At 42.5% G+C, this 21608-nt stretch overlaps 1 protein-coding gene across 1 annotated transcript in view; it reads right to left on the bottom strand.

The window, feature by feature from the left end:
* The window catches only part of LOC115475753 (A disintegrin and metalloproteinase with thrombospondin motifs 2-like), a 294408-nt gene that overhangs the window by 89888 nt on the left and 182912 nt on the right, over positions 1-21608 (bottom strand). Inside the window, 1 exon segment of the mRNA XM_030211718.1 lies at positions 11875-11958. Within this exon segment, the coding sequence (XP_030067578.1) occupies positions 11875-11958 (84 nt within the window).

Genomic DNA, 21608 nt, shown 5'->3' with positions numbered 1-21608 from the left:
CACAGGAATAATTCTCCATGAGGAAGAGGTAAATATCCTCCTGAGTTATCCCAACCATTCTTTTTGTAGCATAAGAAAACATGCCAGGAACCAAATATCTCCAAATACTCAGCTCTATCCATTTTAGGAATCTTTTCAGGATAGAAGTCAAAAGTGTGTAAGTTATGCACCGTGTTTTCATGCCAAACAAAAACCCAAGATGTTACTTACTAAATGTTTTCAAATGGACAAGGATGGCTCCACTTTAGTCTCCTCTAAATCTTTTTCAAGTGACATCTCCACTGTTTACTGCATGCTAAACTAATTTAATTGTTCTTAGGTTTCAGAAGACAAGGAAAAAACCCAAACTGTCGGCATCTGGTTTCCATAGTAACAGCAGCGCCGAAGACAGCCGATTCCTGAAACCTGACATTTCGACATGTTTGTGCAATCTGAAGATTTGTGCTGACAGCCGTTTGCAGACACATATTTCTCTGTTGCATTAATTCACCGTTCAGATGAACTTCCACATCATAATACGGAGGAAAACAAAACCTCTGCTTTTTGGTCACCCTGCAATCTTATTATAGCTCCCTCCTAAAAAAGTATATGAATTAAACACAAACTCTGAAAAGAAGTCAAACATTTGCTTTCAATGATTTCTTGATGTTGTCTGTACCATAAGAATATAAGAGCCTAAGATGTGCCATGCCGAGCAACACCAATGACTCAACAAGCCCGACAGTAGCAAAAATCCCACTTCCAGGGATAAGCTGTGGGCTTTCCCCAGTCCACCTAATAATTCTTTATGGACTGTTCCTCCAAACCCCTTTTAAACTATGCTATACTTAGATGCCTTGACTACATCCTCCAGCAACACCGATTTAAAAAAAATATATATATCTCCAATTTGTTTTAAATCTTATTACCTGATACGTTTCATGGAGTATCCTTTAGTCTTGGTGCTACTTGAATACCTGTTCTGTTTTTATCCGTTCATGGTTGCATCAAAAGAAACATATCAGTTTCTTATAGGAATACCCTGTCATAACCATAATGAATGAAATAAAATCGAATGAAAAATAGCCTGTGTGAAACTCATCATAAAATACCAAATCTGTAAAAGCAGAGAGTAGCATCACTCTAAGGTGATTACTGAATTTATAAGTGCCACTGTTTGGTTCATGAGATTCAGAGATCTGTAGTCTCCAGGGCTCAGTTACCTACCTACTTTACTGTGCTAGAAAAGTGATCAGAACCAGGGCAGACAGTGGCAGCTTGAACAGCTGTCGCTGAAAAATGTGTTGCTACGCAACTCCCATTATATCTAGGATATCCACACTCACGGCTGACATGTCACATACCATAAGATATTCCATTAAAACAAAACAAAAAAAACAACACAGCAAAATGTTGTACAGAATGTCAAAGTTTTGGGTCAGAATCATAGGAGCCAACTTTTCAAAATGATTGGGGGTGTGAATTTTTTTTTTTTTACAGGCAGTGCGTCCCCCCCCCCCCATACCTTGTCCCTGCTAGAAACCAGAGAGACCCCTGGTAAGATTTGGGGTGTGTCTGAACAGGGGCTCAGGTGTGATTGTGTATTGCAGGGTTGTGGGGGTGGGTTACCTATCCCACTACTGGCCCCTTTTTGAAAAAGTGGGTCCACTGGCTCAGTTCCTGGCTACAGCAATGCTCACCGAAGAGCTTTAGACATTCTTTTTTTTTCATGTGGATTTTTATAACATCACAGCTTCTGCTGAATATACAGGCAAATATGCTGTGGCCCCTGCTCAACCTTATATGTATTTTTCAAACGTCTTCATGTTCACCAGAGCCTTATAATACAGGAGGAATTTGAACACATCCTCCTGACACGGACATCTTCTCCAGTCTAAAATGGGCTTATGTCTGTCTAGAATGTTGGGTATTATTAGGAAAGGTATGGAAAACAGGTGTGAGGATGTTATAATGCCGTTGTATCGCTCCATGGTGCGACCGCACCTTGAGTATTGTGTTCAATTCTGGTCGCCGCATCTCAAGAAAGATATAGTAGAATTGGAAAAGGTGCAGCGAAGGGCGACTAAAATGATTGCGAGGATGGGACGACTTCCCTATGAAGAAAGACTAAGGAGGCTAGGGCTATACAGCTTGAAGAAGAGACGGCTGAGGGGAGACATGATAGAGGTATATAAAATAATGAGTGGAGTGGAACAGGTGGATGTGAAGCGTCTGTTCACGCTTTCCAAAAATACTAGGACTAGGGGACATGCGATGAAACTACAGTGTAGTAAATTTAAAACAAATCGGAGAAAATTTTTCTTCACCCAACGTGTAATTAAACTCTGGAATTCGTTGCCGGAGAAAGTGGTGAAGGCGGTTAGCTTAGCAGAGTTTAAAAAGGGGTTGGACGGATTCCTAAAGGACAAGTCCATAAACCGCTACTAAACGGACTTGGAAAAATCCAAAATTCCAGGAATAACATGTATAGAATGTTTGTACGTTTGGGAAGCTTGCCAGGTGCCCTTGGCCTGGATTAGCCGCTGTCGTGGACAGGATGCTGGGCTCGATGGACCCTTGGTCTTTTCCCAGTATGGCATTACTTATGTACTTATGTACTACACCTAAATAAACCTATATCGTCTGGGGCTGGGCTGGCACCTTTCCGTACCTCTCTCTGGCTCGTTCTCAGTCTTCTCTGCCCTTCTTCAATGTTCCATGATCCAGGCCGCCGGTAAGCAGTGAAGCACACCACACTCACAGCTGCCTTCGCACTCCTGAGTTCTCCCCTCTGCTGCAGCAACCTGATTCCCGCCTATGCGGGACAGGAAACTGCTGCACACTGCTGGTGGGCCTGGAAGTTGAAACAATTAAGCTGTGCAGGGTGGGCCATGGCAGGGAGCATGCAGGGACTGGAGCGGAGCCGGCCCGGGAGCGGGAGGGACGGGACAGGAGGACCAAGGACATGCACTCGTCACGCGCAGGGCCACCGGCCCACCACCACTGCCTAAGTTCGGGCTTCTTCGGCAACGGCGGCTCCGGAAGCTCCTCTGCTCTGCCTCCGTTGAAGCATCTGATGGTGATCATCCCGCCTATGCGGGACCGGAAACTGTTAGCAGAGCCAGAGGGAAAGCTTCCGACGGTGAACACGGAGACAGAGTCAGTCCGGAACATTGAAGGAGCCGGGAGGTAGGAGCGGGCGTCGTACACCACAGCGGTGCAGCAGGGCAAGGAGGCGTCGGGACGGTGCAGGGAGCGGGATCGGGCGGGAGGGACTTTATGCCCACGTCACGTCGTCACGTGCCACTGCCAAATTATTGGGGGTGCTTGAGCACCCACAGCACCCACGGAGTCGGCGCCTATGGTCAGAATAGTGGAAAACACTAATTCTATATCAAGTGTCCGTGTGTGGGTCAGCATCAATAGAGATCCCCTAAGCAGTTACAAATTGTTGATGCTGCTCAGTTCTACTACACTTATCATCAAATGCCAACTATACCCACATCATTGTCTCAAATGCAAATATTCATGCATGAAAATGCGTTTGCAAAAATGTTTAAAAAAGACACTTATTTTATGCTGAGTGCAATGTGTTCAGCCAATTCCAACATTTAATTCTGATATGAGAGTTTAACTCCAATACTGAGAGTTCTACACTGGCTCCCAATACCACTGAGGGTGACGTTTAAGATACTGCTTTTAATCTTTAGGCCCTGAGAAATGTAAGTCTGGGTCATCTGTGATAAATGAACATAGGTATACCCCAGGAAGGATACCGAAAACTAGGCAGGACCTCTTGTTGAAAAGACCCTCTTTTAAAGACATAAAAGGAGCAAGGATTAGAGTTAGGATGTTTTCTGTTATGGCCCCTACTTGGCAGTGGTGTAGCCAAGGGTGGGCCCAGGCCCACCCACTGTGGGCTTGGGCCCACCCAGTAGCAGCACACCTATGATGTGGCTGGCAAGGATCCTCAAGCCCCACCAGCCGAAAACTCCCAACAACTGTCCCTCCTGCATACTTCGTAAATAGCAGATCTTCGCCTGCAGTGAGCAGTGACTGATACATACTGCTCGCACCGGCCCCACAACCTTCCCTCTGGTGTATTCCCGCCTATGTGGAAACAGGAAGTTGCATCGAAGGGAAGGCTTTGGGCCAACATGAGTAGTGTGTATTAGTTGCTGCACGCTACTGGTGAAAAGCTGCTATTTAAAAGGTAATGGGGGGGGGGGGGGGGGTAATGTTTGAGAGACCATATAGCATGTAGGCAAGAGAGGGAGAGACCAAATCACTTGTGGGACAAGGCGGAGTTCTGCCCACCCATCTTGGGCCCAGGCCCACTCAAAATTGGGTGTCTGGCTATGCCCCTGCTACTTGGTGGAATTTCTTGCTGGGAGATTTCAGGCAAGAAAATAATAAGAAGCTGTATAAAAAGAAACTGAAAACATTGCTCTTCTTGGATTAAAGATTGAATATGATGATTTAATGGGGTGTTTGAGATAAATTAATTGTTATGTATGTTTTTTTATGTAAATTGCCTTGGCTAAAATTTTAATGTAAGCCATTTCATGGGATAAATTATTTTTGTTTGTGTTTTAGGTTTGTAAAGTTTTTAACAAAGATAAAGACAAAAACTCTGTTCCATCAGCCATACAGTGGCTGAAACTTTCAGTGTACAGCTGCCGATACCAAGTAGACATTTGGAGTTTTCTAGTGCCCTCCCTACATCAAAAGGGTCAACCGGCATATGACTAACAGAACAGAGAAGTGCCACGTCTACATGTCTGAACACAGGTAATTATAAAAATTCTCCATTTTTAGCTTAAGTGCATTCATTCATATGAAATGAAATATAGTAACATAGTAAGTGACGGCAGATAAAAACCTGACCGGTCCATCTAGTCTGCCCAACAAGATAAACTCATTTTACATGGTATGTGATCAGTAGTGTGCTGGTAAATTTTTAACAACAGGCTCTCTCCCCGGTCCCCCTCTGCATCCCCCCCCCCCCCCCACGTTCACCTCTGCGCCCCCCCCCCCAAATTGCAGAGCTGGCTATACTTGGGAGAGTGCGTGCTTTCGAACAATCCTTACATTATTATTATTAGCATTTGTATAGCGCTACCAGATGCACGCAGCACTGAACATCCAAATTTACCTTCTTTTAATGTAAAAAAAAAAATCTTTTATCCTCTATCTTTTAAGACACTGCCTACCTGCTGAATAGTGATGGCACAAGGAAAGCAAGTTTGGTCCAGTGAAGACTAACTCAAAATAACCAGGCTGTTCCTTAGATGGGCTCTAGTATTACTATATTGAAAATGCGATCATACCATGACTCTGTGGTTATGCTCCACTAACAGGTTAAAAGATTAACTGGATTTCTTGAAAGGATTATATAAACTTAGGATGCATGACTAGGGACACACACATACATGTATTTAGTCAATATCATAATTCTTCATGTACAGCCACAAAACAACCTTTTAGGGTGGATAGTGTTCACAATAAGCTCCTTATATTATCGACCAGATTGAGACAAGAGTTTTCAGTTTTGACACAGTATAATTTATCACAAGAACAAAATGTAAGAAAACCAATGGGCTGCATTAGGGGTTTATGGCCCATTTATGTTTCAACAAAAGAAATCTGCAAGAAACAAAATATTTTTATTTTGACTAATAAAACCACTTGCCCCTGAAACATGTTCAAAACAGAATAATCCATTTGTGTATCTAAAAGGTAAACTTTTACAAAACAGATTAAGATCTGATTCCATGTGCCCCGATGAAAGGAGAGTTTAATTCTACTTCCATTTAATTTCAATATATTCCATCATCATCTTTATAACACAAGGCTTCCCAAGGTAGATTGCAACAACAGTTAAGATGAACCCATCAGGAAACAGGATATCCTCACTGAAATTTGGCCATCTGTATTGTATACAGTGTATTTATTATTATTATTTTTACTGTAGAAAAATGAGCACAAAATACAGAGCTTAAAATTGCTGTTTCTACCAGCTATAATAATTTTTATTCTGTTTTAGTGATATTCAATTGTTATTATTTATATCTATATGGGAAGCTTTCAAAATAAATTAAAAAGCTGTCCAATAAATAAAAAAAAAAAAAAAAAAAACTTTTCACCTTTTAAGGCACTGCCTATTCAATTGAAACAGCTTTAGACTTGCTACAGATGGACAAACAATAAAGAACGACAACGTGGATGCAGCAGCTCACGGGTTTGCTTGCTTTGGTTTGAGTGTAGTAGAGATGACGGCTGCGCAGGGGGAGTGGAAACAGAGATTAACCAAATTGGCTTTCTTGCTTACCGTGGACTAGAGGCTCACTTCCATTAAACCTCCTTGGTCCCGATGGTGCCCTTTGACTGCTGCATCCTGCCTACATGGAAACAGCAAGTTGAATCAGAGTAGGTGTGATGTGGCAGCAGAAGGACCCAGACACCGGCATCCTGTCCTAATCACTGTCTGCAAGTACTGTCTGGTCCAGAGCACTGTGGGTAGGGTTACCATTTGTCTGGATTTCCCCGGACATGTCCTCTTTTTGAGGGCATGTCCGGGGCGTCCGGCGGGTTTTGCCCCGCCCGCCTGTTTGTCCGGATTTCTGGACAAACGGACGGATGGGCGGCGCCGTGGGTCTCCCCTCCCCTTCCCTTACTTACTATCTGCCCTGGTGGTCTAGTGACCTCTTTGGGGCAGGAAAGAGCCCCCTCTTTCCTGCCCGGAGTGCTGCCTTGCCCTTCATCCTTCTCGATCTCGGCTGGGGATTCAAAATGGCCGCCGAGAGTTGAAGTCTCGTGAGGCCGCTTCAACTCTTGGTGGCCATTTTGAATCCCCAGCCGAGACCGAGAACGATGCAGGGCAAGGGCAGGAAAGAGGGGGTTCTTTCCTGCCCTGAAGAGGTTACTACTAGACCACCAGGGCAGTAGATAGTAAGTAAGGGGAGGGGAGGGGAATATGTGACAGGGGGTGGGATGAGAATCCAAAAGGGACATGGTGTGGGCGGGACAGGGGGGCGTGGTGTGGGTGGGCGGGGCAGGGCAGAGGCGTGACGTGTCCTCTTTTTCAGAGGACAAAATATGGTAACCCTAACTGTTGGGGGGGGAGAGGTTGAGGGAGGGAGCGGATGCGGGAGGGACAAGAAAGGACAAAGACAGTTCAACACATGGGGCAGCGCAGCAGGCAGGGCAGGGCAAGGGAGAATCAGGAACTCGGTGCAGCAGTGTTGGCAATGCTCCCCCTCGTCGACTCGTCCTCCAAACCATTTCTATTTGTTGTCTTCCCCCTCGGGCCCAGCAAGACTCTCTGGCAAACAACTGCTTCTTAAGTTCTTATTTTACGAGAGTAAGAGGGTAGTGCATTTGCAGCAATGATCAACACAGTGCTTTCCTCTGTCCTAGATCGCGGGGAGGCTGCATCGCTGCAGGCAGCTAAAATAGCAGGAGGACAACGGCCGGGCAGCCAAGTTGACGTTGGTGGCCCACGACCACCCACGGGCTGTGATCAGGAGGAGCGCTGCAGCCTGCAAACAGTCTGCAGCTTGAGGTGAGCACACGAACCTAGTCCTGCCTACAGTGCAGCACGAGGCAGGGTTGCTTGCCACAAACCATGCATGCACCAGTATCAGGTGACTTCACAGCTGGTGTGTGGGCATGCGTGCCTCCAGCCTCCCCTGCAATTTGTGAGAGAAAAAAACCCTCAAGTCACGGCTGACAGGACAACAACCAGCTCGCAAATAATTTGTGTGTGTGTGTTGGGGGGGGGGGGGGGAACCCTCAAAACTCCCACCTAACAGCACAACAACCGGCTCGCAAAATTGTTCTAAAATTAATGACCGGCTCTGCAGAGCCGGTGCGAGCCGGCTCCAGCACACCACTGTATGTGATACTTTATATGTATACCCGAGTTTGATTTGTCCCTACCTTTCTCAGGGCACAGACCATAAAAGTCTGCCCAGCACTGTTTTTGTACTAAAATTTCTGAAGCTAACATTGAAGCCCCATAAAATTTACACTCCAGCCCATCCATATCTACTCAGTCACGATCAGGGCATAGACCATAGAAGTCTGCACAGCACTGGTTTCGCTTCCCAATTACCAGCGCTGCCACCCAATCTCCGCTAAGATTCCATGGATCCATTCCTTCAAAACAGGATTCCTTTGTGTTGATCCCACGCATGTTTGAATTCCACTGCATGCTGTCTTCATATGGCTGATATAACTGAACCTTGCACTTAGTCTGCACTTCCTGAATTTCATGTCATACCACAACATAAATCAATTGGTTTTATACCAAGGAAAATCTGCCTTTCCTGAGCCACCAGTGCTGGTACCTAAACTACTTAGTTACAGGACTCAATGCAATAGGTTAGAGATGTGACTGGAAAACAACTTGCTCTTCTTTTGTTGTTGCTGAATTCTGTGCCAGTTCGGCGTATATTAAAACTTAAATTAAATTAAAAATTAAAATTAAAAAAATGTGTTGGGGTTTTTTTTTGTCATTTTGGATCAGAAATGCATGAAGTAATAAGTGTTGATGTTTTCATTGTCGTATTAAAGTCTGCATCAAACTGCGATGCAGTTTTTCGGCAAACTGTGCACTGGTCTCAGCATGCTGCAACACATCAGGTTATGAAATTAACACAAAGTACCACATTGTCTTACCACCCAACTCTGCTTGAAGTGACAAAGAAAACTACTTTTTACTTAAAAAGCAGTAATTCAAATGTTCTTAGAACAGGCCAGGAGAATTGTAACAAGGGCAGAAGAACGGCAGCCTTCTAAAGGTTTTCTCTCTCACTGCTTGTGTCATTCCAAACAATGGAAGTGAAATGAAATAAAGACACGCCAGCAAGCTTCATCTCCCCAAAGACTAGCTGCCACTGAGGAATAAGACTCCACAGCATCCATGTTTCTAGAAATGATTGCAGTTTTGCCACCAGACTCATCATAATATTAAGCAGTGCCACATGCCTTAATTAATAACAAACTATACATTTTCTTGTAAAAACAATTCTGAAAAAAAATCAGTTATTTTTTCCTGTTGCATTCTAAGTAAGAAATCCGCCAACCAGAGAGCAGCTGAGAGCTCAAGAAACCCATCAAAATTTACATAGATCTGTATTTATTCACTGAAAATCTAAGAGCCTAGAAATGTATCACTACCAGACACTCTTTTCCCCATAGCTTATTTCCTGTGTTAAACATTTGGGGATATTATGAGTAGAGGAGGGTTCAGATAACGTGTATGATTTTCAGTACTATGCAGAGTCCTTATCTGGCAGTTTGAGTCCTAACTGTAGTACCACAACACTACCACTAGAGGCCAATTGGCAACAGTTTTTGAAGAGGCAGCTACCAAGGCAGGAGTAGGTAGAGATCACTCCTACCTCCATCACCCCCCAAACCTTTTGGGAGTGATTCAAGTCCAAGGGGACAAGAGAGCTTGGGTGTGCTGCCCTCAATTAAGGGGTAAGGCTCTGAAGGGGGTTACTGTTATGCCAAATGTCAGAACAGGGAAGGGAGGGCCTTTGGACCCATAAGACACCAATGACTGGAGGCCTCCTGGAGGAGGGGAAGACCAGGAGGCCTCCATGTCAGCTATTTAAATCTGACTGCTGATGCCACATGAATGGGCTCTCTATTTTGGACATATTTCTTGCTCATTGCCAAATGCAGCAATACTCAAGAAATGTCATGTAAAATTAAGCTAAGAGATGTAAATATCAAACAGCTTATTTGTATCTCATAGCTAAATGTTGCAAATATATATACCAACCTGCAAACATTTATGTAAGTTAGAATATGAGGCCCAGTATCTATTAATACTTAAGAGAATGAACTAACAAACTTAAAATGAGGAACAGTATACACTCATTTAGCATATGCACAGCATTTTATTTATTTGATTGGGATTTATTAACTGCCTTTATGAAGAGATTCATCCAAGGTGGTGTACAGCTGATATACAGAACAGCCCAGTGGAAAACAATTCCTTACAGAATAATCCCCATAGTGCACATATTTCTCAAACAGTGCACACTATATTCTTCAATACTATGGGACTCATTTACAAAAGAGAAAAACATCCAAAAAGTGGCATAAATCTGCATTTGGACGTTTTTCTCACCAAAGACACCCAAATTGGTATTTTTGAAATCAATTTTTAGACGTTTTTCTATGGGGTTCACAACTACCTATTCTTCAGATCACAAGGGGGCATGTCAGGGGCGGGATCCGTGCGTTCCTAACACTTGAGAATGTTTTTCGGCCATAATGGAACAAAACAAAACCATCCAGGACTAAAACTAAGATGTTTTGAAATATACCTGTTTTTATAACAAATAAGGTATAAAAAGGTGCCCTAAATGACCAGATGACCACTGCAGGGAATTTTTTTATTTTTTATTTTTTGTTACATTTGTACCCTGCACTTTCCTACTCATGGCAGGCTCAATGCGGCGTGCAATGGAGGGTTAAGTGACTTGCCCAGAGTCACAAGGAGCTGCCTGTGCCGGGAATTGAACTCAGGTCCTCAGTTCCCCAGGACCAAAGTCCACCACCCTACCACTAGGCCACTCCTCCTCTCCAAGGGATGACCCCCCCCCCCCTTACTCCTCCAATGGTTACTGACCCCTCTCACCCCACCCCCAAATTATTTACCACCTCTATGCCAGCCTCAGATGTAATACTCAGGTCCATTAGAGCAGCATGCATGTCCTTGGAGTAGTCTAGTGGTGGGTGCCGTACACTGCAGACAGGTGGACCCAGGCCCAAACCTCCCACTACCTTTTACACTTGTGGTGGAAACTATGAGCCCTCCAAAACTCACCAGAAACCCACTGCATCCACATATAGGTGCTCCCTTCACCCATAAAGCTATTGTAGTGTTGTACAGTTGGGGCTAGTGGGTTTTGGGGGGCTCAGCAGAAAAGATAAGGGAACACTGGTGAGATGAGTACCTGGGAGTATTTACTTGAAGCCCAGTGCAGTGCTCCCTAGGGTGTCCCACTGCTCTCCTGGGATGTTTGTGTGGCCAGTCTACTAAGAATGCTGGTTCCTCCTACATCCCAATGACTTGATTTTGTGTGTTTTTCAATTAGACGTACTTTTTTCGAAAATGTACCAAAAAGATAAATACACAGAGCACAAAAACATTTAGCAAATAGTCATTTTTGAAAAAAAAAAAAAAAGACTTTTTCTGTTTGGAAAATGACTACATTTCCCACATGAATGCTGGATGTTTTGAGAAAAAACCTCCAAAGTTGGACTTAGACATCATATCAAAAATGCCCCTCCATGCATTATTGAGCACTATTGAGGGCACAGGAAAAAGACTGAAATTTGAGGGTGTTTTCCTGTCGTTTTGAGTTAAAAATGACAGGAAAAGCTGTCAATGACCTTTCCCAAGTTGTTTCAAATGACTGTACATCCCCAGTTTTTGCATGCATTACAACAAATAGTACATAGAAATAGGTTGGCTGGGAGAGGCTGTACAGAAGAACAGCACTCTCGTATGTGTAATTTGAAGACCTGGCTATTTAACAAATATTTGGTTAGCTCCATCTATCTAACTGTTAGTTTTTCTTTGTTGAAAATGTTGCATTTCATAATAGTTACTGAAATGGTTTTATTTGCTCCCCATGTCTTATGTTGGTTGCATATTGTATTTTATAGAATTTCTTCTTTTTATGTATATTGAAACGTTTCTTTTCTGTAATCCGCTCTGAACTGGCTGGTTGGAAGGAATATAAATGTGTTAAATTAAATTCTATACTTGTCCCTATTTTGTGGCTGTGGGAAAAATTCTTAGTATTTAGGCCCCAGCACACAGGAAACTACATGTTCTTTTCTAGGGAATGGGATTGCACTACTTACTTTTCCATAACTCAGCAAGATTATCCTCACCAAGACAACATTGATATGGGCACCCAAGGATTCATCATGGTAGATTTCATTGACCTGCAAAATGATACAGGCTGGAATGATTAAAGATGCAGCATCAACAGTCACCATTTTAACAAGATGCATATTTCACAAAGTGGACTCCAGTGAGAAGTAAATTCTTGAATGTCATAAAAAAGAAGATGAGTTTCCCATTTTCTCCCTATAGGAACATAAGAATCACCAGTGTCAAGGAAGATCTAAAGCAAAAGGTCATCTTGTCAGACTCTCAAGTAATGTTATAAAATAGTTTATACGGAAAGGGTGGGAGAGGCATGGAGCTGCCTTCTAGTGAAGGCAAAACCAGTAAGAGAATTTCAGAAAGCATGGGATAAGCACACAGGATTCTGGGTTGAACAGAAAAGAAGGTAACACCAGAGATTAATGCAAAAGCTAAATTACAAAGCCAACAAAATAAGATTTACAAAACAGTATCTACAATTCACAATAAGAAAAAAACCATAAAACCTCTCAATCTTCAGTCAACATATAATGATCCAATATCTCCCACTTGCTGTTTCATTTAGATACTACTAAGCCCCCTTCCTCTAATATCTTCTCATATTTTCTAAATAAACAGACCCATTGCCATCACAGAACCATATGCACTTCCAATGATTTACAAAAACTTTTAGTGCCACTGTAATTAAGAAATAAAAAAGATACTTGGTAGACTTTAAAACAGTAGCTGAAAGAATTAAGGACTTCTAAATAGTGACTTTCAGTGACAAATTAATGTCTATTCCCCAAATATATGTTATCCTTCCAAGAACTGAGCATATGTGAGAGAAGTTTTGGTGTCTGCAGCTGGAAGCACACCGCCAATGTCCGCTTTAAAGAAGCATGTAAGGAGGGGAGTGGTTCAGGGTTTGTATTGCTTTGGCTGGCAGGGTTTTGGCATTCCTGCCAGGTGTTTAAAGAGGTGCTGCGGTTTTGGAGGAGGCCCGGCCCTCCCCCAGCTACTCCACTTATGTAGATTAGATTTATTTTGAGATGCTAAATCATTCTGAAGACCATGAGAATACAATAACCATGAGTCAAAAACACTGAAGATGCCAGAAGAATGCTGCAGGATTTGAGAATGAGGGAATTTAGGAGGCCAAGAGCCTTAAGCCCTAGCATGCACATGAAAAACAGGATACTGCAAAATGTGTTAAAGCAGTTTGCAGTATTTTGCCAGTTTGCTTGTGTTAACTTACGCATTAGTTATTTAAAAATATATTTCCGGAAGGGGTGTGTCATGAGTAGCGAATGGCCATGGAAGCATTATTTAGTACATTCACATTAGTGCATGTTATCTGACTAAAGCCAAGTTAACATGGGAGCACTTAGTACCTTCTAAACAGAAGTTAACTTTTTACAGGTAACACGCGCTAATGCAAACGTTAGCACACGACCTGAAAAGAAATTATTCACTAATGCCTTAAGTTGTGTATCATTGAATCTAGGCTTAATGTGCAGGAAAGTTTTGCATCAAGAGGCGCTAAGCCCAGATTCTATCGTTCTTTGTTAAAAGGGCCCCTTAGGAATTTATATGCAGTGTGATTTGGCATCAGATACATAATCCAGTCTGAAATAACTAGGAGGGTGGCGAAGGGCGAAAGAGTGAGAAAAGGAAACCCACTGTGAAGACTGCATGGAGTAATCATTCAATCCTTCCATCTGTCATTATTCCTTTCCCTTCACCTGGAATCTTGACAGACAAAGAAACCACCGAGGGTTCACAACTATCTATTCTTCACAAAGATATCGACAAATGAAAAGAGCCTGTGCCATAAAAATAAAGATCTACAGGCAATGGTAGAAGGTGTCATTTATTTACTTCCAATGGTCGCAATGAGATCAAAAATCTCTATTAGAAGCAACAGAAACATCCTAGTCCAAATTTATGAGCTACACAACCAGCCTAGTTGAATAATCCATCTTAAACTTCACTTACTGTAGACTAATTTTGAGAACTTGATATGTCTTCTACATAGACAACAGATTCTCAGATATCTACCTTTGTCCTGCATACTGTAAATGTCTAACATTAAGCAAACGCTAGACTAGAACCAAAACAACAATCCACAATATGAAAATGTTGATAAAGGAGTCACTAAAAGGAAGGAAAAAAGCCTCAAAGAGCTAAAAAATCATGTAGATTCACAGAGCTAAATAGATCAAAGGACCTTCTCTTCATCATCAGCAAAAACCTTCCCTTCCTCATTAATGTCTTTGCAAATCTTTTAAATGTCTCTTTTTGTTATTGTGATATTAATCCAAAAATCAGTAGGTAAAGCAACTGGGCTTCAGTGCCTATCTGTTGATTTCCTGACCTGCCTGCAGTGACATCTGCTCAATCTCCTTTCATTGCTACACTTATACAAGTTTAAACACTGTGGTACGAGTGTTACACATGGAGAGGGGGAAAAGGTCCTCATTAAGGCTTCTCTATACTGACTTTAAGAACTACACAAAAGGAGATCTCAGAGAAGCCGGTCTCCTCTAGCTTCGGAAAATAGAGAGGCACAACAATAGCCCTGGACCCAATTAAGGACCTTACAAGGCAACTACTTTTGCAATAGATTCTATTCATCATCTTTTTTTTTTTGGTCCTTCTATTCTAGCTTCCCACAAAGCTGTGCAGAGTACCATTAACAATATACCACAATGCCAGTACTCATTGTGGATGGTGCAGAAAGATACAAGTGCCAAGTTAACATTTTATTTACTTCAGTTCCTCTTTTGAAACTAGTTATTATATGTCAAGAACACTTTGCAGCCCTTCTGACCTGCTGGAAATACATCTGAAAAAGGAATCTACAAGGATTTGAAAGCTCATACGCAAAAATATCTATGTATTAAAGTTATTTGATCGCAACAAGTAACAGTTTCTTGGTCAGCTGACACCATTTTTGGACAATAATTTAAAATAGTGCCGCCTTCTTTAATCTTGGACAAGTCACTTAACCCTCCGCTGCTTCAAGAACAAGCTTAAAAGTATGTTTACTAAGGAGAGCTTAGCTGTTAGTCCGGATTTTCGCATGCGTTGTTAGCGCTGGCATGCATTTAACACCTAAGAATTTTTCCGACCGTCACTAATGCATTTTAAATTGGGGCCCTTTTACTAAGCTGTGTAAGCGTCTACAAGCGCCCAAAGTGCGCCAAAATGGAGTTACCACATGGCTACCGCGCGGCTCTTGCGGTAATTTCAGTTTTGGCACATGGCCAATACGTGTGGCCGAAAAATAAATTATTTTCTGCCACATGTATCGGACGCACACCAAGTGGCATTTGGCACGCATAGGTGAATACCTCCCGGCTACCGCGCGAGACTTTACTGCTAGGTCAATGGCTGGCGGTAAGTTCTCAGACCCAAAATGGACACGCGGCAATTTTCATTTTGCCGCACGTATATTTTCGGCAAAAAATTTGAGAGAGGCCTTTTTTACTGGTGTGCTGTAAAATGGTTCTGCGCGCACCCAAAACCCGCACCTACACTACCGCAGGCCGTTTTTCAGCTCATTTTAGTAAAAGGACCCCCCAGTGTGCTAAACATCCAGAGCTAATGTGTGGGATGGAGTGGGGACTGGGTAGAGTATGGTGGAGACTGGGCGTGGTCTCCACATTACTGTCGTTCACCTGAGTAGCGCGTGTTAACTGACAAACACCAGTTAACGTTGGTGCATCCAAATACTTACTGCAGAGCCATTGCACTCAAGGCAGGTTAATTATAGCTGTCTACCTTAGTTAACTGCAAAATCCTAAATGCTTTTTAGTAAACATGCCCCTGAAACGGTAAGGGAAATGCACCTGAATGTAGCCCACCTTGAACTACTACTTAAAACTTAAGCTAAAATCCAAATAAAGAAATATTACAACCTTCAAATGTACCCTAAGAATACTTTGCAATAGAAGATCACAGTGGGCAGCCTAGTACACACATGGGAGTGTGTGGCTGGAGTTTATGACATTTTGTTTTTCATTTCATTGGGGGGGTTATCATTCTTTCATTTTGCATTTGTTTCATGTGTTTGGAACTTAAAAAAGCAACACAACAATATAAATAAAGGAAATGAAAGCCAATTTTAAAAATGGGGGTCTCCGTGACCCCATCTAGTTCCACAGTAGTAGAAAAACACGCAAACCTTCCTGAACCTCTTCTCCCTTTCCCATCTGTGGGCCAATAAATTCTTCATTATCCCCATGTGCTAATACAAACGATGCCAGTTGACTGGCAGTTGGCACCATTTTGAACCTTTGTAGTACAAGAGAATGGCTCCAGCCTTTTACTCAGCTGACACCATTCTTTTTTGTACAACAGATATTTGAAATGATGCTGAGCTGTTAATATAAGGTCAAAAAAAATCCGCAATCAAGCGGAGAACGCGAACGCCCCACGGGAAAACACAGATATAGGTAAAAAGTGGGATGTTTGACCACGGAAATACAAATCCTGGAGACAATATCATAAAAACTTCTTTATTGAAGAAAAGACTCGACACAACTGTTGTGTTTCGGCCTACAGGCCTGCATCAGGAGTCTATAAAAACATATACATAAATTAAATAAATCTTTCAAACAAATACATATACAGAATCAAATAATCAAATAAAACATTCAAATAAGTAATAAATATACAATAAGAGGTCAACATATAATAAAATACAACAATAAAAATAATGATAAAAAATAAATAATGATGAACGTAAAGTCTCTAAGTGACGTATACACAGATTATGCATATGTGGGATGTTATAATATCACCAAACAATTACACAAAATGGTCGTGTAAATAAATAAATAATTGTAAGAGGGACTAATTATAGGAAGGACTAAACATTCAAACATGTAAAAATAGATCATATTATATGGAAACCTATATATACTAAAGCATATCATAAAAGCAGCATCATACAAATACGTGCACAGCTTATGTTGAAACAAGGAAGACATACAGAAGTAAAACAAGCTGTCTTCAAAATGCAAATATAAAAGACTTTGAATAAAAAAACCAAGTAAAAATCATATAACCAACATCATGTATACGGGAGAAAACGTAAGACCAACATCATATATAAACAAAAGACGGAAAAATAAATAAAATAATATGCATGAAAAAGGAACATGGTGTCAACTAGTGTATGCATGAGGTGGTGCCTATACCTGTGCGCACCATATACAGCCAATTGAGAAAAATATACTGTTGCCATGGCTATTTTAAAGACGTTGGACAAAAAAAGGAAAAAAGGAAAAAACCATGCAACATAAGAAAACAAAGGGGGTAGAGGGAAGGGAAGAAAAGGAAAAAGCTGAAAGAAGAAGAAGTGGGATCACCAAAAAAAGGTATGGTAAGGACGTAGAAGATAATATGTGCCCAAATTGTACCTTACAGCTGTGATGGAGCAAGAAGCACATGAAATGTATAGAAAGTTAAGAAAGCAAAAGGCATAATATGTGTATACCATACACTTTATGTACAAACTCTGATTCATTTTCTACAGTATTCATGGGAGGCAGGCAGTTTGCTTTCTTAACTTTCTATACATTTCATGTGCTTCTTGCTCCATATAGCCATATAGACATGGCAACAGTATATTTTTCTCAATTGGCTGTATATGGTGCGCACAGGTATAGGCACCACCACATGCATACACTAGTTGACACCATGTTCCTTTTTCATGCATATTATTTTATTTGTTTTTCCTTCTTTTGTTTATATATGATGTTGGTCTTACGTTTTCTCCCGTATACATGATGTTGGTTGTATGATTTTTACTTGGTTTTTTAATTCAAAGTCTTTTATATTTGCATTTTGAAGACAGCTTGTTTTACTTCTGTATGTCTTCCTTGTTTCAACATAAGCTGTGCGCGTATTTGTATGATGCTGCTTTTATGATATGCTTTAGTATATATAGGTTTCCATATAATGCCTCATGGATATTTTATCTATTGTCCTTCATATATGCATGTATTTTAAGATAATATGATCTATTTTTACATGTTTTGAATGTTTAGTCCTTCCTATAATTAGTCCCTCTTACAATTATTTATTTATTTACACAACCATTTTGTGTAATTTTTTGGTGATATTATAACATCCCACATATGCATAATCTGTGTATACGTCACTTAGAGACTTTACGTTCATCATTATTTATTATTTTTTATCATTATTTTTATTGTTGTATTTTATTATATGTTGACCTCTTATTGTATATTTATTACTTATTTGAATGTTTTATTTGATTATTTGATTCTGTATATGTATTTGTTTGAAAGATTTATTTGATTTATGTATATGTTTTTATAGACTCCTGATGCAGGCCTGTAGGCCGAAACACAACAGTTGTGTCGAGTCTTTTCTTCAATAAAGCAGTTTTTATGATATTGTCTCCAGGATTTGTATTTCCGTGGTCAAACATCCCAATTTTTACCTATATCTGTTAATATAAGGGCAATTCTATAATCCAGGTGCCCACGTTTATGTGCCTTTGTGTGAGTAAATGTCTAGTATACTAGCGCATACATTAAGGCTGTCAACTGGATTCAGATTCACAAGACAGGGTTGATCCAGTCCTGGTTTTACCCCAGTGCATGCTGGGACTTGTAGTCTTGCTTTTCTTAGGGAATGCAATACAGAAATCAGAACCACAAGTTCCTGCACACAATGGGTAAAACTCAGGACTGTATCAACCCTGTCCTGCGAATGTGGATCCAGTTGGCAGCCTTAACTTACACGCATTGCGACATTTGTGCAAGTGTTAGCAGGGTGTCAAAGCAGGGGCGTAGCCACGGGTGGGCCTGGACGGGCCCAGGCCCACCCATTTTCCCTCCAGGCCCGCCTATCCGCATCTTTCGCACGCTGTCTCTATCCCTTTTGTCCCACGGAGGCAGCGCTTCCTTCCTGCCCTGTCTTCTCCCCAAGCTCCGCTGCATCGGTCCCTCCCTGCAAGTGGAATCCTCCTTCGCCGGTCACGCTGTGCTGCCATACACACGAAGCTTCGCTCCTTCCCCTGCTGCGTTCATCCGGCCCTAAACAGGAAGTGCATCACAGAGGGCCAGATAGACGTGGCAGGGGGTGCGACCGGCGAAGGAGGATTCCACTTGCAGGGAGGGACTGATGCAGCGGAGCTTGGGGAGAAGACAGGGCAGGAAGGAAACGCTACCTCCGTGGGACAAAAGGGATAGAGACAGCGCGCGAAGGATGCGGATGGGCGGACCTGGAGGAAAAATGGCTGAGCTGCTGGGACATGGGAGGGAGAGGAAGAAGGGACTGGAAGGAAGGGAGAGAGCTACTGGATATGGGAGGGAGAGGAAGAAGGGACTGGAGGGAAGAGAGAGAGAGTTACTGGGACATGGGAGGGAGAGGAAGAAGGGACTGGAGGGAAGAGAGAGAGAGTTACTGGGACATGGGAGGGAGAGGAAGAAGGGACTGGAGGGAAGGGAGAGAGCTGCTGGGACATGGGATGGAGAGGAAGAAGAGACTGGAGGGAAGGGAGAGAGCCACTGGGACATGGGAGGGAAAGGAAGAAGGGACTGGAGGGAAGGGAGAGAGCTGCTGGGACATGGGAGGGAGAGGAAGAAGGGACTGGAGGGAAGAGAGAGCTGCTGGACATGGGAGGATAGGGAGAGAAAGAGGGGAGATGGATGGAAGGATGCAGAGAGAAAGGGGAGAGACTGGAAGGATGTGGAGAGAGAGAGAGGGGAGACTGAACAGAAAAGGGTAGAGAGATAGAAACACTAGATGGAAGGAGCAGGAGAGAGGGTAGATGGGTGGAAGGATGAGGAGAGAAAGAGGGAAGACACTGGATGGAAGGGTAGGGAGAAAAAGGAGGCGCTGGATGCAAAAGAAAGAGGGGAGCTGCTGGATGGAAAGAGGGAGAGGACAGAGTAGGGAAAGACTGGAGAATAAGAGGAAGGGGCATGGGGAGAACAAGGGTGAGGAAAAGATGAAAAGCCATAGGTGGTGAATGGACAGGAAACCCTGGCAAGAGAAAGACGAAGGAAAGCAGAATCTAGAGACTGGGAGCAACACAATGAGAAAAAGTAAATGGCCATACAACAAAGGTAAAGAAAATAATTGTATTATAATTTAGGATAAAGTAATATGGTACCTGTGTTAATAAAGTTCTAGAGACCAATACTTCCTTCCTTAGGTCAGGAGAGGATACCGTAACAGCGTTATGCTGACCTGAGGCAGGAGGTTTTGGCCTCTGAAAGCTCATTGAAAAGGGTGTTAGGCTTTTAAATAAATTTTCTGAAACCTGATGCACTGAAAAGCAGCACTTTACCCCTATGTGACAAATGCATCTGATTAGTGTGACTAAATTTTGCTGGGGAAGGGGGATAGAGAGAAAATTTTGTGCCCACCCACTTTAGGTTCAGGCCCATCCAAAATTGGCAGTCTGGCTATGCCACTGTGTCAAAGTGCTTCTGCACATACCAGCATAACTCAGGACTGCCGAGAGGCAAAGCCAGGCCTGGGAAAAACACCCTCCGCACCCCCCACCCCCAGGCCTGCTTACTTGCTTAATACTTGTCTCCTACTCCTGTGTGCATGCGTTGTGCTGCCACACAGGTTGTCCTTCTTGCTGCATCCCCTCCCATATCTGAGGAAACAGGAAGTACTGCACACAGGAAGTGAGATGAAGCAGAAAGAAGGACCTGTGGCCGGCAGAGCAGAGTTAACGCAATAACCCAGCACTGCGGCACACAGAAACAGAAGACCAATCAGCCAGGCGGGCCACCCTTGGAGGTCGGCCCCTGGGTAATCTTGCCCCGTCGGCCCTGGCATAAAACTTACATACTATAGCTTATATTTGCAAGGGGGTGTACACACAGGGGCAGAGCATGGGATTACTCTTGCCTGATGAAGAATTTATTGGCCTGCAACTAAGGTAAGAAATCAGGGATGCAAGAAAGAATGGAGAGGGACTTTTTTTGTTTTGTTTTCTTGGCCCCAAATTTTAAAATGAAACAAAATCGAAACAAATTATAATTTATTCATTTTTCTTTCATTTCATTGCTACAAACAAAATTCCATATAAATTTCTGTTTCATCTCAAACAAATGTGTGGTTCATTTAATAAAACATTCCAACTTGACCGCTTTAAAAGAATGAAAACTATTGCATACAGCAGATGTGTTGGCAAGAAACGACAGAACATGTCTTCCAATCAAGGTCTAGTGTAACCTTGTCTCCAGAAAGTCATGGCCATTTTGTTGCCTTGACATGGGTTTGTTTTATTTTAATTTAGAGCTGAAGCCTCTTTCTGACTTATTAAACCTTGAGCTTTCACTTACATCCCCAAATTAGACCTGTAGGGATACATTTATTTAAAAGATAATTTGAGTAATTTTACCATTTCAAAGAGTCATGGGTATTTGTAAATATTTTACAGATACTCAAGGTGCTGCATGATAAGGGGACGTAGTGCAGACTGAGTATGTTTCCCACTCCTTCTCCTAACCAGGGCTGCCGAGAGGGGGGGGCAGGGGGGGCAAAATTCCCCGGGTCCGGGACTCCAAGGAGGGCCTGGCACCAGGGCCTCTCGCCCTCTCCTGCTCCCAGGCTGCTGGCGCCGTAGTCCCCAGTCTCCACCTGTCTACCCTCAGCGCCCTTCTGTCTGCCGTCTGACCCCTTCAATAAAAAAAAAAAATCTCGAAATCGGCAGCACAGCGCC

Source organism: Microcaecilia unicolor, chromosome 8 (assembly GCF_901765095.1).
Source record: "Microcaecilia unicolor chromosome 8, aMicUni1.1, whole genome shotgun sequence".
Taxonomy (NCBI): Eukaryota; Metazoa; Chordata; class Amphibia; order Gymnophiona; family Siphonopidae; genus Microcaecilia; species Microcaecilia unicolor.
Note: the sequence above shows the minus strand (reverse complement) of the source record. Positions and strands in the feature narration are given on the sequence as shown.